Raw genomic sequence first — 16,764 nt, forward strand, 5'->3', positions numbered from 1 at the left:
ATCAAATTCAAAATGAGCTAATATTTTTCATGAAATAGTAAAATGTCTCACTTTCAACATTTGATATGTTTCTATCTTGTATTTTGAATAAAATATGGGTTTATGAGATTTGCAAATCATTACATTCTGTTTTTATGTAAATTTTACAAAGCGTCCCAACTTTTTAGGAGTTGGGGTTATATTTTTGTGTCTTTTCCACAGCTTGAGAGGCCGGAGTCTTTTGCAAATAAAGAAAAATGTGAAACTACACTTGTGGAGGGAGGGCAGCAGTAGTGGTTGCTGATTGATGGAAGGAGTTTTTCTCATCAGTCTTCATTCAGTTTATGCATCCAGACTGACCCCAGCAAACTGCAGCTTTGGCTAGAGCTGTCACAATTACAGTAGTATATCCTCTGCCTCTCTTGTCTTCTCTTAATAATACTTTGCAAACAGCTTCTTCTGTGGGCCTTTAAAATGGTGTACCTATTATGTTGATCCCCACAACAGTGGAGGTTGTCAGGTTCTTAATATGCATTTTGCTAGTGAAAATGTATTCGGATTTGTAGTTTTCCACTAAAGAAGTACTTAAACCTTCTAGTTTACGTTTACATTTTTTACAGCCAATCTGTATGCAATCAGGGTACAAATGCATAGTGTATTTACAACGTGTTTAATAACCCAAGCCTAGGCTGTAGTAATATCTTAAGCAATTTCTGATTTTTGCTGAACTGTCACAGTCATACTGTATGTACAGAAGCCATTTACTAAGGATTGATGGCATCCATTTTGGTAATCCACTTGCCAGACATGGTACCACTTTAAAGAAAAATGGTGTAAGAACAGTGTACGGACATTTGACTTTTAGTAAAGTTCAAGAACTTACCTGTTTAAATTGTTGAAGTGTGGGGAGTGCGCTTCCATGAGCATTTTAACTTTGGCTTTAGCAGACTGCTCTGTGTGACGCTGGTGGCTTGGTGGGGTGCGTCCATTTCTGGCCTAATGAGTGCTGCTCATGCCCTGCCAAAAAGTTGAGGGTCTCCATAGCCTCCTGTCGTTAACAAAGTAAGAAGTGTGGAGCGTTTAGTTATACACTAGATATAGCATTGTTAGTGTAGTTATTAATATAGTAAGGGTTTGTGGTGCACTTTTTGTTTTTCTTATATTTACAATGTTTTCCAAGTTGTAAATATTTTTGGGATTTTTTTGGACTTTGTTTTGTGTAGTTTCTTCCTGATGTATTGCCTTTTTTTTGGAATAATACAGTTTTATACATCTTTGATTATTTTCATTTTGGAATTGGCAAAAAGCACTGCAAATGTTATTCACAATTTCTAATCAGGACATTGCTTTTTGAGTTTTTTTGTGCACCTGTAAAAAAAAAAAAAGAAAAACGAATTGTGTTTGCATTACCATCTTTCTGTGTCTCTTAAGGCGGTTCCCAGTCAGTTCTGAACTACAAGATACCCAGTGTGTAGTCCGGTGATAGCCTTGCCACTACACAGGGTGTCACATCCATGCCCTTCTTGTACAAGCTCTGTATGTCCATTCATAATTGTTTACTCTCTGTTATACTGTGAATATATCTTTTAAGCACATGAATGATTTTATAAGCCCTTTTACTCTTCTGTCCGTTGTTCTTTCTTCATTTAAATGAATACTCCTCCCAAAAAAATTTTTTTATGTTTCCCTAGGTAGTTTGTAGTGATGGCAAAGGAAAATGTAATCTCATATTTTCAAGCATAACACACAAAAAAAGTTTAATAGAACCATATGATGACCATTAATATACTAGTATGTGAAAAAGTTGTTTGGCACAAAAGTAAAAAAATTCTCATATTACTCGTGTTGCGTAATCCACATGTTCATTATCCAGTTTTATGCAGAAAACATGCAAAACACATTTCCTTTTTTGCTAAAATATTACTACTTTCTTCTTTAAAACTAAGTATACATCATAAACAGGAAAGGAATTTACACAATACTATGCTTTTAAATTCACATCCACCTCTCTCACTCATTCACTGGTCAAGCATCCTCCCTTATGTGGGAGTTTTGATGACAATCTTAGTGTGTGCAAGAATTAATTGGGGGGTCTGGAAAGTGGTTGAAATATTCTGTGTATGTTGCTTAGGGTGTGGTAAATGGTTTGGGACTTGAAGTTGGGCCTACCTTCATGTTAGGCACATGAGCTGTATACAGTGTCCATTCCCTCTCTCTTCTGAGCTTTGGGTGCAAGGATTCCAATTCCTCCTCAATTTCTCTCTCCCTCTCTTGAGGTATATAGCACACTACAAATGTGTTATGACATAGTACTTCAGCTGCCGTGAACTTTCCTTCTTCCGCTTCAGAGGTCATGACATATATCATCCTGTTTCTTTTCCCTTGTCAAAACACTACTGCTTATTTACTCATCCATTCATCCATTCACACCATTGGTGAGTGGTGCTGCTGTGCTGGCATGCTGGCAGCAATCTACTGGTAGACTATGTAGTGAGCAGAGAAAAGATGGACTTCTGTAAAATAGCTCATTTGGTATAGCATTATTATTAACAAATAAAAAAACAGGTGTAAAATAATAATAAAATAATTTTATTTTTATATATTATCCCCTAATTTCCATCAAATCAGTCAAAGCACTTTTAAAATTTTGAGGTAATTTTTCTAATGTAGTTTTTATTTTTTAACCCCTAAATATTCATATTTTGAAATGTCCTTTCTTAGTGGACACATCTCAAATAAAATTAAACAAATTAATAAATTAAAAGAGCAAATAAGTAAAAAAGTCCTGTGAAATGTGAGCTAAAAATAAAAATTGGGTCATGAAATGTGAGCATAAATAAATAAGTAAATGTGATGACATATGAGTAGAAATAAATGTCACAAAATGTTTGTTGTTTGTTTATTTATTCTTTCATTTATTCCTCCAAAAACATCAGGAAATACAACTTGTAATTAAACTGTCACTTTTCACTTGTCATAGTTGAGATTGTGGGCGCTAGCACATACTGTGTTTTGATTGGTGAATCTTCTGTAGATTGTACATGCCTAATTCAGTACATCTGTGCAGGAGATAAAGGTTAATGAAATAGCTCAAGAATTAATTAGAAAAATGCTTACTACTGCTGGTGAAATGTATTCTGCCAAGGTTATCATGTATGTCAGAGAAAATTGAACATTTTATCATAAGAAATTACAACATTGACGGGCCTTTTTGACTATAATATCAATGAAACTGTTTTTGAAAACATTGAACATCTGGTGCAACTGATTAGGCTACATACCAGTTCAGGTGACAAAGTTGCCTGCCCTGGACGCCCATCCTTTGACATTCCAGCTGAGTCAACAGAACACTTTCTTTTATGCGATCTAAAAGTATGACAGATTGCAGATTTTTATGATTAAAATGGTCTAAGGGAACGTTTTGTCTGGAGTTTTGAATTACTCCAAAAAACTCTTATTTATAAAATGTAAATGTTATTTCTGAAGAAAAATAGTATCCACATTAAGCATCTTTCTTTTTATATGTTGGGAATATTTTGTTTTATTTTTTGATTTCCACTAATTTTTTTAAATCGCTGATTTGACCTTAAATGTCACTGATGAAATACTGGCCTCAAAAATATTAAGTAGAAAATATTCCCTTCTGTAAAAACTATACACTTTGTAAAAAATAACTTTTTTAATAAGGTGTTCTTGTATTTATTTGCAGGCTCGCTCAGTGGATGAGATGAACCATGGCTTCCAAGCTCTTGCATTGGAGTCGAGAGGAATGGGAGAGGTATGCCATGTAATAGTTGTCCCCAGTTTCATTTAAGTTATGTTAACTTTAAACTAGTGTGGTGTCATACTGCATGTGACTTATTGCAGTCTTTTAATTCAAAAGCAGCTTAATGAAACCACCTGGCAATTAATGCATTTTGTATAACAAAAATATGAATTCAGTTAAAATAATTTTCTAATGTATCCTTTGTTAGGTTATGCTTAGTAACATTTTACTTGATGGATGCTATTAATTTGAATAATACTTCCATTTTGTTTACTGAGTGTTCATTTCTTATTTAAGAAGGCAAATATACAGTACCACAGTACAGTTATATAAACTGTAGAGTGATATAGCTATTGTGTTCTTAATTTTTTTAATTTTATTTTTTTTAATAACTCAAAAGAAGACTCTCAACCCCCAAGAAACTCAACAATGTCTTTCCCCTTTCCACAGTAGAATGAACGGAGTCAACAAACATGATTTGGGAGTGTTCTATATTCAGATTCACTCTAGGTTAAAATTTTCTTAAAATTGCTTGCAACCCCTTACCAGTAACATCTTGAAAAAGAACTTGCTGGATAGCATAATGTAAGGAAAAATCTGTTGCATATATACATAGAAGTGTGCAAGCTTATTTATCCCTTTTATTCATTCTTTGTTTATCATTTTATCAAGCACTGTGCACCTGTGTAGTATTACTGCCTTCTTTCCATGGATGGCAACACATTCTGTTATGGCTAGGTGTGTGGTAATCAGCTTGAAAGCCATTTTTACTTTTTATGTCTCATTGTCAGTGTACCTTCAGACTTGGCTTCTACTGTTTAACTTTGAACTGTCCTGGCTAGTTTTACTTATACCACACTTCTTTTTTGATACAAGCCACCATCTTCTCTGTTCCCTGGGCATTTTAATCTATAATACTTTCATTCATATACTATAGTGTTCTTTACTTAAAAGAGGAAGTACAATTATGAATGAATTGAATGGAATATTCGTCTTTCAAAATAGTTTAAAACTTTTTTCTGTGTTTTTAACTTGTCATCTTTTGCACTTAACCTATTGCGATTGTAATTTTGACACTTGTGTTCTACATTCCACTCTTTTTTTTGTAGGACTTCTTTAGTACTAGTATAATATTGTTAATGGAACATTATTAGGCATTGTCATGATGGTAACAAATCAAAAATACATAAAGCAGAAAAGATTTAACTATTTGAAGGACAATTAAAGGTAATCAGTTGGAGAATGTCTTAAGCAATGAGTCCAAATGTATTTTTTATTGTTTAAAGAGGTAACCTACATGTTGGAAGAATAATTGCCTTCTGTGATGCATAGTACTCACTCTATACTGACCCAAGCTGCATTTTAATAATAATAATAATAAAAGTAATTCATTTTAGCCATTGTCATTGGGAATCTGGTCAACACTCTATGGAATGGTAATGGTTGAGAAATTTACTTGCCCAGCCCAAATTTACCAAGAAGAGTATGTGTTTTTGTCTGTGATTTTGCATATATTTATATATTTATCTAGTGCATATGCAAATACTGGCGTAATAATAATACATTTTATTTATATTGTACCTTTCCCATGCTTAGTATAAATACAGTATCTGGGTAAATGTATTTTACATAAAATATTAATTTTTTGTGCATTGCAGCTTTTGCCAACAAAAAAGTTCTGGGAAGCAGATGACTCTACTAAAGATGGGCAGAAAGGGATATTCTTAGCAGATGGATGGCGAGACCATGCATGGGGAGCATCACGTAAGAATATAATTCTAATCAGATGACATTGACATTTTAGGTGCTCTTGGAGATCCCAAAAATATGTTTTAGGTCTAGTTAAACATTTTGTTCAGATGTTTAGCTGTTAAGTAACATGTTATTTTTTGTTACGGATTATCATTAAAGATCCCTTTTTTAATTGTATTATTTAGTAGAGCTTTTAACATTTTTTTAACTATTGCATTATTTTCCAATTAAGTTATTGCAAATTAGGCTCTTTCTATTACCTGAATGTATACCTTTATGTATTTTGGTTTTCTGGATGGGAGGAACAGAACTGAAAAATAATGCTTTGTGCTCAGGTCTTTACATGTTGATGTTAGACCTGTTCAGTTGTCTCTAGTAAGAATGTTTAGATTTTATATTTTTATTTACAAAAAAAATTAAAAATCAGCTTTTCCCCATATGTTTCTTTCTCCACTGTTCTGTCTTTCTGCTTATATTTTGCAAGTCACAGAAATCATTTTTTTTTCCCTTTTATTTTTTTCTTAGATCACACAGTATCCCAGCCCATTATGGTTCAACGACGGCCTGGACAAAGTTTCCATGCTAATGCTGATGTTCACTCTGTTCTGTCTCCACGGTCTGAAAGTGGAGGTCTGGGAGTCAGCATGGTGGAGTATGTTCTCAGCTCTTCCCCAGGTGACAAGTTGGAAAGTCGCTACAGGAAGGGAGTTTTTGTAAGTCATTGGAGAGCAATTTAAGATGCTGCCTATGTTGAGTGTAGCCCTGAAGAATTTAATAGGCTTATTGTGGATAGCAAATTGTTCAGCTGATCTGTGATATGTTTTCAGGGGGTTCACATTAAATAAGGTATAAAGAGCATATGGCTTTGTATTCATCTTGAATTATAATCAAATTCTTACATAGTGCACAATTAAAAATTAAACGTAGGACATTGTTAAAGGAAACAATGAAGCCTGCCTTTGTGATTCACAGGCTACTACAAAAAAAAGTGCATGGGCGAAACCCTAAAGTAATTATCAATACTGATAGTTTTTTTTTCCCCCCACACTTCCTAATAGTAGGGTGTTGTACTGTGTTAGCCATTATGGATGCAATGAGAAGTCAAGCAAAATGACACCTTTTATTGGCTAGCTGAACAGATTACAGTATGTAAATTTTCGAGGCATCTAAGGCCTCTTTTTCTGGCAAGTTGTAATTCTATGATTACATTACATACAAAAGTCTCAATTAACTTGACTTCTCATTACACTTCCTAAGAAAGTTAATACCGACAATAGAAAGACTGAGGTTTAATATTTATTTTTCTTTTGTTAAATCATTTTCCAATAAAGTGTGGGTAGTAATAAGCAAACCTCATTGGTGATGGCACTTAATTAGCGCTTGCCTAATTCAGTACATTGTTTGAAGTAGAGATGCAAGAACTGTATTTTTATGGACACTGTTGGGTCAGACCTCATCTGCAAGTGTCATTTGAACAGTTTTAATGTCCAGTCCCTCTTCATTCATTTATTTATTCAAACTTGACGCAGTCTGTAGAGCATTCTAAGTTAAAGAAGGCTTGGCCCTAATATGTCAGAAGCAGTTCACAATGGTGGTCTACTGCTATTCTGAGTCCAGCTTGTATATATTTATTTTTATTGTGTATTATAAAGTGTTATGAAGAAAAAACAAATAGTCCTTCCTTTAAATTATAACCTGTGTAGGGACATCATGACCAATGTACATAATTTTAAATCAGGTTCTAATAGCCTATGCATTTACTGTTTATTAAGACACATCAAACTTGACCTTTTCCTTCTGTTCCAATTTTTGTTTTTAAGATATCTGTTGGCAAATTATTTTGTTTTTAAATTATTTTTTCTATGAGGATATGTTTGGTTCTGCAACATTTAAAAAGTTGTAATGTTACCAAAATTCTTTTGGAATTCATTGTTTATTTATAATATCAGTAAATGTACTGTACATTTACTTTCTATGGACTTTTTCACGTTTAAAGAAATGTTTGATAAAGGCAGTTGGCAACAGAAAAGAGGAAACAAACTCCATTTAAAGCAGACAGAACCTTGGGAAAATTTACATTTACTTATTTATGATACAATTAGTTACAGTTCTTTTAGTTTTCCATGTGGAGTACACGCAGGTCAAGTGACTTTGCTCATGGTCACATGGTGTCAGTAGCGGGATTATACTCGATGACAACCCTCAAGATTTTTGTTAATGTCAAAGTCTAGCAGGACCCATCCTTGGTGGAAATTTTTTGGTGTTGTACACACTGCTGTTTGTAATTTTGATGGAATGCATGAAATATCCAATTCTGAGTTTGTCTCTAGTAATGCTAATGCCTCTTATTGAACCTCAGTTTGTGTTCCAATGCCAGGAAAATGCCTTGGTTAAAGCAGCAGCTACTGTCAATGCTACCAAAAATGTTTCTTCAGCTGCACAAATACTATTAAATACAGTAATCCCTCCTCCATCGCGGGGGTTGCGTTCCAGAGCCACCCGCGAAGTAGGAAAATCCGCGAAGTAGAAACCATATGTTTATATGGTTATTTTTAGAATGTCATGCTTGGGTCACAGATTTGCGCAGAAACACAGGAGGTTGTAGAGAGACAGGAACGTTATTCAAACACTGCAAACAAACATTTGTCTCTTTTTCAAAAGTTTAAACTGTGCTCCATGACAAGACAGAGATGACAGTTCTGTCTCACAATTAAAAGAATGCAAACATATCTTCCTTTTCAAAGGAGTGCAAAGCAAGCAGTCAAAAAAAAAATCAATACGGCTTTTAAGTATGCGAAGCACCGCCGGTACAAAGCTGTGGAAGGCGGCAGCTCACACCCCCTCTGTCAGGAGCAGGAAGAGAGAGAGAGAGAGAGAGAGAGAGAGAGATAGCGAGAGACAGATAAAAAAAATCAATACGTGCCCTTTGAGCTTTTAAGTATGCGAAGCTCCGTGCAGCCTGTCCAGGAAGCAGCTGCACACAGCCCCCCTGCTCACACCCCCCTACGTCAGCGCAAGGAGAGAGAGAGAGAGAGAGAGAGAGAGAGAAAGTAAGCTGGATAGCTTTTCAGCCATCTGCCAATAGCGTCCCTTGTATGAAATCAACTGGGCAAACCAACTGAGGAAGCATGTACCAGAAATTAAAAGACCCATTGTCCGCAGAAACCCGCGAAGCAGCGAAAAATCCGCGATATATATTTAAATATGCTTACATATAAAATCCGCGATGGAGTGAAGCCGCGAAAGGCGAAGCGCGATATAGCGAGGGATCACTGTATATTTAAAATCAATTTTATTAGCTGCTGGACTTAAAATGGTAGGTCATAGAAGAAACAAATTAATGAACATGTTATTTACACAGTATGTGCTGTGTGCCTATGCTCAGCTAACATACATGCTCTTTTTAATTCAGCACTTATATCTGAGTGCAGAATTTTTTTCTTTTGGATCTTGTCACTGTGATATCATTGTTCAACCATTTATTTCTTAGACTGTGCTACCAATCCAGACTGCAAAACTGTGCTCTATGGTTGACTACATCCTGTTGATCATTTAGAGGATGATGTGCCCTTTTAGTTAGATATCATATGATATCCTATAGAATGAACAAAATTAATAATCGGTCACACTGTTTCTTTTGCATAATTTTGATTATGTCCTTGGTTAAAAAAAAAAAAAAACTACCAAGGAGATTGATTATTAATTACTAAAATATAATATTACTAGTTGGCCCTGTCCGTGACAAATCCTTGAGTTTTGGTCTACTGCTTAAATCTGAGTACAGGAGTATCATCTAATTGAATTGTATTCAAGAAAGTGTAGCTGCAGTGCACAATATCTACACCATCACAACACATGTTGTTCTCAACAAGTCTTTTCCAAATCATACGGTTAATCATACTAACAAATTCATTGCTGTTTTCATTCCAGCAGATGGTGTATACAACCAACACTATAACCTAATGAAGGAAATTTTAAACAGAGAAAATGATACTAAGGAAAAAAGGCTGATAGAGGAACTATTGATTATATTGGCCCATTAACTTGTCACACAGAGGGAAGTTGCTGGGGCAGCAGCGAGCCCTCTTTATAGCTGTTAATAGAATTTTGTTATGTATTTACGCTATTTACCCATGCTTTTATTTTGCTACAGTAATGTTGACAAATCGTGAGAATATTTAATGGACTTGAGGGAGAGTAGTACTCCTTTTTTCTGTACTTTTTCTGTTTTAAAATTTTCTTAATGTCAGTTTGTCTGTAGCCTCACTTATAGCATTTGGTATAGGATTCTCAGTAGCATTACTAAGATTTATGAAGTGACAGCTGTTGAAATCGAAAAAATGCAATGCAATTTACAACTAAATGCATTACAAAACACATTCCAGTAGATGGCAAAACACAAATGTTGATGCTGAATATGCCCCAACAGTGTGTCACTTGCTTCTGGATAGAGAAAGGCTTATGCTATTAATATGGATTCACAGGTTTGGCACTTTAATATATGATAGTTCTTCAGCGTTCTACCAGCAGACGTGTAATTCCAGATTTACAAGGTCAGGTAATATCTGCTAAATTGAATTTTTAAGTGAATGAATCACAAATTAAAAGCAAATGATATCTCACACACATCTGTGTAAAGGTAGAAAATAGTTTTTCTGCAGAAAACGCATTTGAGTATTAAAGGCAACGCATGGGTTAGTGCAGCAAATGTGTTATCCTTGTTTTTGTATTAAAAATAAAAATAGGATAACCTGAATCTTAATTCACAAAGCTTGAATCCACTACTTAATTATTAATAACTTTTAGTTTTGTCCTGTAAATTGTGTTGCCATAGCAGCATCTAATTTTACTTTCCTTATCAATGAGCACATATAATTCCCTCTTGAATTTGGATCCAGCTGGGGGCTCATTCAGCTCCTGTTAGCAGAGAATTGTTTTGCTCAATATGTGTCTTCTCAGAACAGTTTATTTACCTAAACCAGTACTGTTCCAGGAATGTCTTTAGTAACTGTAGGAATCACTGGGAGCATAGTTGGAAGATAAATTCAGAAGTTATCATCTCACAGTTGTAGTTTTGCAGAAGAAAATGTTTTTGGAACTATACATGTTTTGTGGTTTCTTTTTTATTAAATTTATTAAAAACGTACAACATTCCATACAATCAAGTCAAAACTTAACAGAACTAAATTCAAACCAACCCCCACCCATGAGAAAGAGAGGAAGGCCAACAGCCAAAGTAAAACAACTGAGAGTAGTAAGGTGAGAAAGGAGTCTTTTTCCCCAATATAAATGCTTATTCTAAAATATTATCGATTAGGTCCTGCCAGGCTTTAAAACAAAGTTTTGAACAGATCTTCTAAGTGAGAATGTGATTTTTTCCAATTTTAAATAATATATATTTCAAATAATATATAACATCAGTTACCCACTGACTTAAAAGAGGTGGGTTAGGATTTTTCCAGTTGAGCAAGATAAGTCTACGTGCTAATAATGAGGTAAAGGCAATTACAGTTTGTCCTTCTTCACTTTAAGCCCATCAGGGAGTACACCAAACACAGCTGTTAATGGGTTATGAGAGATTGTGACACCAAGGCTGTCTGATAGGGATTTAAAAATTGAATTGAATTCTTTGCATATTTGGAGCTAGAGGGAATTCATTTGAGTTTCTGCCTTCCACTCCATTTCTGAAATGTTGAGTTAGAGATACTTTTCCCGCTATCCGGCCGCTTTTAGGATCCTCCAGGATCGATGTGCGTGCTTCGATGTTTGATGAATGGTTCGATGTGGTGAAGCAAAATGACGACATGCAAATGTATTCATGTTGCTTTTATATTCAAGCGTTGCATATTCCCCAAAGTAATGACACGATATATCGTCTCACATACCATCTTCTATGCTGTCTTTTTTTTTGTGCACCTTCACAATAGAATGTACTGCGGCGTATTTGAGCCACAGAGAAAATAAAATAAGGACATAATGAAAATGTCTATTTTGTGATTAAAGTGGAAATTTCGGCTTTAAACTCGAAATGTCCACTTTAACCTCATAGTTTACTTTATCATTAAAGTAGACTGTCATAAACGTCATCTTAAAACTGACCCAGTTGTTAATCGCTGGGGCTTCCTCCTGACCTGACAGCAGCAGCAAGCAGCAATAGATTGCCACACAGAACACATTAAATTTATGATATTTCAGGTCTCTGCACATTTAGAATTCTTAGATTTATACTTGATATCACTTTCATGATGAAATGCATTATAATATTTATGTTACATTTTACAGATAAATCGTTAACTTTGTTTAAATAATGAATACTGTTAATAGTTACACATATGGGGGTGGCAGAGTGGTAGCACTGCTGTCTCGCAGGAAGTCACGTCCCTTGTGAGCCCTGCCTGAGTTTGCAACTTTTCCTGGTGGGTTTCCACAGTGTGCCCAGTTTTCCCTCCAAAGATATGAAGGTTTGGGGATTTGGTGAAGCTACAATGATGTTAGTGTATTTGTGTGCTTGTGTTCACCTTGTGAAGAGCTGATGCCCCGTCCAGGGATTTTGTTTCTGTCTTGTGCCGATGCTGCTGGAATGGGCGCATCCCCCGAATTGATGAATGTACTCATTAAACATCCTTTTCAGAGATATTGTGGCAAGGTGTCATCGTAATTTAGTGGATGTTTTGGGCACACACGTCACATCGAGTGGAGTATAAACCTGGCTTTAGGCGCCTTACTTTTCAGCTGACATTCTTGACTAGGGCTTATTTTTGGGGTAGGGCTTGTATTACAGAGCAGCCTGAAAATCATGCTAGGTCTTATTTTCAGAGTAGGTCTTATTTTCAGGGAAACATGGTATTATAGAAATGCGGTCTGAGTCCCCAAGACTGACCAATATCTCTTCTGCAATAGAAATAGGTGGGAGGTGAGGAAAATTGGGTAGGTATTTTTTAGCAAAGTTTCTAATTTGGAGATAGTGGGGAAGAAGTGTGTTGTTGAGAGTCTAAATTTGGTGTATAGTTGTTAATAGGATGCAAAGACATTATTTATATACAAATCTCTAAATGATTTAAACCCATTTGTTTTCCAAACTTTAAAGACTGTGTAAGTTTGAGATGGTGGAAAAAGGTGGTTCTCATGTAGAGGTGTCAAAGATATAGTATTCTGTAACTTAATGTGCTTCCTATATTGGTTCCATATTCTGAGTAAATGAAGGACAATTGGGTTGTTAATACTGTATATTAATGATACCTTGTATTTACTGGTATTCAAAGCATGGAATATAAAGAAGTACTACAGAATTTCATTTCTATTACAGACCAAGCTAGTGTGTTTTCATCTATTTGTGTCAATGTCTAGGTTTTTATAGCTTGTATATTTGCCGCCCAGTAATTAAATTGAAAATTAGGTAGAGCCTTGCCGCCTTCTGATTTAGGTCATTGTAGGATCACCTTTTTAATGCGTGGGTTTTTCGAATTCCAAATAAATGAGGTTATAATTAAATCTAATTTCTTAAAAAATGATTTGTTAGTGTATATGGGGATGGTTTGAGGATAGGAAATAGGAACAGAAGCTTAACAATGTTAATTCTCCCTGCTAAAGTAAGTTGGAGGGTAGACCATCTATCCCCGTCTTGTATAATTTTGTCCATGCAAACAGCAAAATGTTGTTGAAAAAGAGCTTTATATTTACTTGTGATATTGACCCCTGGGTATTTAAACTGATCTGCAATGATAAAAGGGAAGTTGTCCAATCTAGTGTTTGCTGTAGAATTCACTGGAAAAGGCACACTTTCGTTCAAATTTAATTTTGAGTCCAGATATCTTTTGAAATTCTGCTAAGTACATTTAGGGCTGTAGGCACAGAATTTTGTGAGTCTGATATATACAGTACCATATCATCTGCATATAATGATATTTTCTGTTCAAGTCCTTCTCTGAAAATCCCCTTTATCTCTGATGCATTTTGAAAGTGAACAGCCAATGGCTCAATGGTGATTGCAAATAGCAGTGGTGACAAGGGGCATCCACATTCTAGTTTGAAGTAGTCTGAAATAATGTTGTTAATACAAAGTGAAGCTTCTGGACTGGTATACAGTAGTTTGGTCTATGCACATTTGTTCTGGCCAAACCCAAATATATGCAAAGTGGTGAACTGGCAATCCCATTCAACCATATCAAATGCTTTTTCTGCAACCAAAGATATGATCTCCGGAGTGTTAGACTTTATGGGTGAATATAGTACACTAAATAGGCATGAGAAGCTTGGAAGCCAAATGTCTACCTTTAATAAATTTGATTTGGTCTTAATCAATATTAATTAATATTACTGAAGGGAGCACTTTCTCAATCCTTCTAGCTAGGGCTTTAGAGAGTATCTTAACATCCTTATTCAGAAGTGAAATTGGTCTGTATGATTGGTCTATGTGATGCACATTGTAATATGTCCTTATTTTTCTTAGAAAAATTGGTAATTTAATGCTTGTCAAAGTTTGAGGTAGATTTTTTTTGTGCATCTCTGGCTTCAATAAATGCTGCTAATAAGAGGGGAGCAAACGTAACTGATTTTTTTTTTGTTATTTATAAAATTCAGCAGGGTAGCGATTAGGACCTGGTGCTTTCCCACTCTGAAGTGGGTTTATAGCATCTAGTAATTCTGAGAGTGTCAGAGGTTTATCCAGTTCCTGTGCACTGGGAGTATCTAGCTGTGATATCCATAATGTATCAAAAAACGTATTAGATTGTGTCTTATGTTCTTTAAACTGAGTAGAATATAAGGTCTTCTAGTAGTCTCTAAATGTGTGCATTATATTTTCATGGCCAATGATTCTATCTCCCATCTATGATGGTGATTACTCATATTGCACTGCGAACTTCATGCTTATGGATTTGTTGTTCAAAGATCTTGTTAGCCTTCTCTCCATATTCATAGTAATGATTTCATGATTTTAAAATGATTTGTTCTGTTTCTTTCGTTGTCAAGAGGTTGAGTTTTGATTGCAAAGCCTGTCTTTTCCTAATAAGTGCCTTATTTGGAGACCTGGCATGTTTTTGCTTGGATGTAAATTTTGTACAGTTCATGTCAGCTAATGACAGGGAGTTAAGACGCCAGCTGCGAGATGAGTATGTGGGGCATAGTGATGTGAGCTCTATGATCAGAGGGGCATGGTCGAAGATAACTTTATTCTTCTATGCTCCCATATTCCAAGACCCTTAATGACCTCAAGCATTGCACAAAGTAAATGTTGCTTCAAGCCAATGCATCCTTCATGATCTCAAGTGCCATCTTCCAGCCATGAAGGACAGTGTGTTGAAGGTGATGTCAAGACCTCACTAGTCTCATAGTCTTCTGACAGTAGCAACTAAAGTTTTTTCTTTATTCAGATATTAACTCAAAAGGTCACAGAATTCTAGGAAGCGAGGAGAAATGTTTTTCATGTTGCCAATTTTATTTTGTGTACTGAATTTTGTGGATTATTTATGGTCAACTGTGTTATGAAAAGTGTATATTAAAAGAAATTTGCTATAAAGAATTCTGTACAGAAAAGTGTATTTTGAGTAATCTCTAGTGAAAGATTACAGTTTTTGTATAGTGTATTCAGTTTCAGGCAGAAATACAGGTTTTGCTTTTTACTTCAGCTTAAATGGAGTTTTTTGTTTGTTTTTTTTTTGTTTATTTCTATCCACCCTAGCAGTCTGCCTTTATCATTGGACTGTCATTTAGAAACTTTAAAAGAATTCTATTTTTAAGGACTGTGCTTCTCTTAAATACTGCATGTTTACATAAAAATATAATTATCGTTTGTATATGTTTTATTCATTATTATCTAAATTGAATTTATTTTTCTTTGCATGTAACCAGTTCGCTGACATGTTGTAAAGCACTTTGAGCTACATCCTTTATATGAAAATATGCCATGAAAATAAATGTTATTGTCATTCTGTTGATGCATCTTCCAACTTTTGATTTTCTTGGTCACAACATGACATGCAGCAGCTGCAGAGAAAAGTGCCTGTTTTATAACACTTTCTATTTGTCATAGATTCGAGTAGTACTCGGGTGTTGTACCGTGTTAGCCATTATGAATGTAGTGAAAAGTCAAGCAAAATGACACCTTTTATTGGCTAACTAAAAAGATTAAAATATGCAAGCTTTCGAGGCAACTCAGGCTCCTTCTTCATGCAAGATGTAATCATCTTGATTAGAAAAGATTACATCTTGCCTGAAGAAGGGGCCTGAGTTGCCTCGAAAGCTTGCATATTGTAATCTTTTTAGTTAGCCAATAAAAGGTGTCATTTTGCTTGACTTTTCACTGCATACATAGATTTAATGTATTAATATGCATGTCTTTGACATTCCTGTCATTTACTAGCATCATTGTCCCAGCGAAAGTTGAAGATTGACTGTATTTGAAAGGATTGAGAGAGAATAGGATGCTGTGTCCAGTTATGAGTAAATACTGCTGGTGTAATCAGTCCAGTTTTGTAGTTTAATTCTGGATTATTACACAGGCTAACCAGCAACTCTTACTTGGCATCACTTTGAAAACAACATAATAATGGCTGTTTTACAGAAATGCGGGAATAGCTGATTAAGCTTTGAAATCTTTAACATTTGAAATTTTTGTTAATGTAACTAGTGTATTAAATATTACCCATTTGGAACTGTTATTGTCTACCTGATACTCCCTCCATATAGTGTGATACAAGCAAAAATCTGACAAAAGCGAAGCATTTCCTATTTATTCTACACTTTAATTTTTTGTCATCAAAATGTCAAAAGCATAGTTCTGCCGTATTTGTCTATGCATCATCCAGCTTTGGATATTATTGACCACAACATGACATACAGTAGCAAGGGCTGACAAAAGTGCCTGTTTTACAGATTAAATAAGATTATCATTTAAAAGTTTTAATAAAATTCTTCTGTTAATTCCTCTGCATCAGTGAAAGCTCTGTTGTGATTATCAAGTCTCAGTTTAGCTTGGAGGGAAACACTTGTTGCCTGTTCTTGTTGAGTTAATGAACAAATGTGTATTTTCATGCTGTGGTTTGTAGCATGCTTTCAAGACCCTGATTTTCTTATGTTGGGCCTCAATATAGTCGATAAGATTCATTGAAAGTGCTGTGCTTCCAAAGATAGTGGAGTCTCCCATTATATATATGTAATATGATTTTTTTATATTATGGTACCGACTGTTTCAAGTCAGTGTGGTGCAGATCAGAGAGGTTAGCGAAGTATGTTTGAATGATGGCTTTATAAAGACATTTTGGCCCAGT

At 35.1% G+C, this 16,764-nt stretch overlaps 1 protein-coding gene across 10 annotated transcripts in view; it reads left to right on the forward strand.

Annotated features, from left to right (window-relative positions):
• LOC114648396 (pumilio homolog 2-like) overlaps positions 1 to 16,764 on the forward strand; it is a 195,043-nt gene that overhangs the window by 47,924 nt on the left and 130,355 nt on the right. For all 10 annotated transcript variants that reach the window (XR_007934481.1, XM_028797401.2, XM_051924972.1 and 7 more), the window contains exons 2-4: positions 3,689 to 3,757; positions 5,404 to 5,509; positions 6,023 to 6,210. Coding sequence is in view for 9 of the 10 variants with exons in the window: in XM_028797401.2 (XP_028653234.2) it covers positions 3,707 to 3,757; positions 5,404 to 5,509; positions 6,023 to 6,210 (345 nt within the window). In the remaining variant the exon portion in view is untranslated. The remainder of the gene's footprint in view (positions 1 to 3,688; positions 3,758 to 5,403; positions 5,510 to 6,022; positions 6,211 to 16,764) is intronic.

The sequence above is a fragment of the Erpetoichthys calabaricus genome, chromosome 3, assembly GCF_900747795.2.
Source record: "Erpetoichthys calabaricus chromosome 3, fErpCal1.3, whole genome shotgun sequence".
In the NCBI taxonomy this organism is placed as follows: domain Eukaryota; kingdom Metazoa; phylum Chordata; class Cladistia; order Polypteriformes; family Polypteridae; genus Erpetoichthys; species Erpetoichthys calabaricus.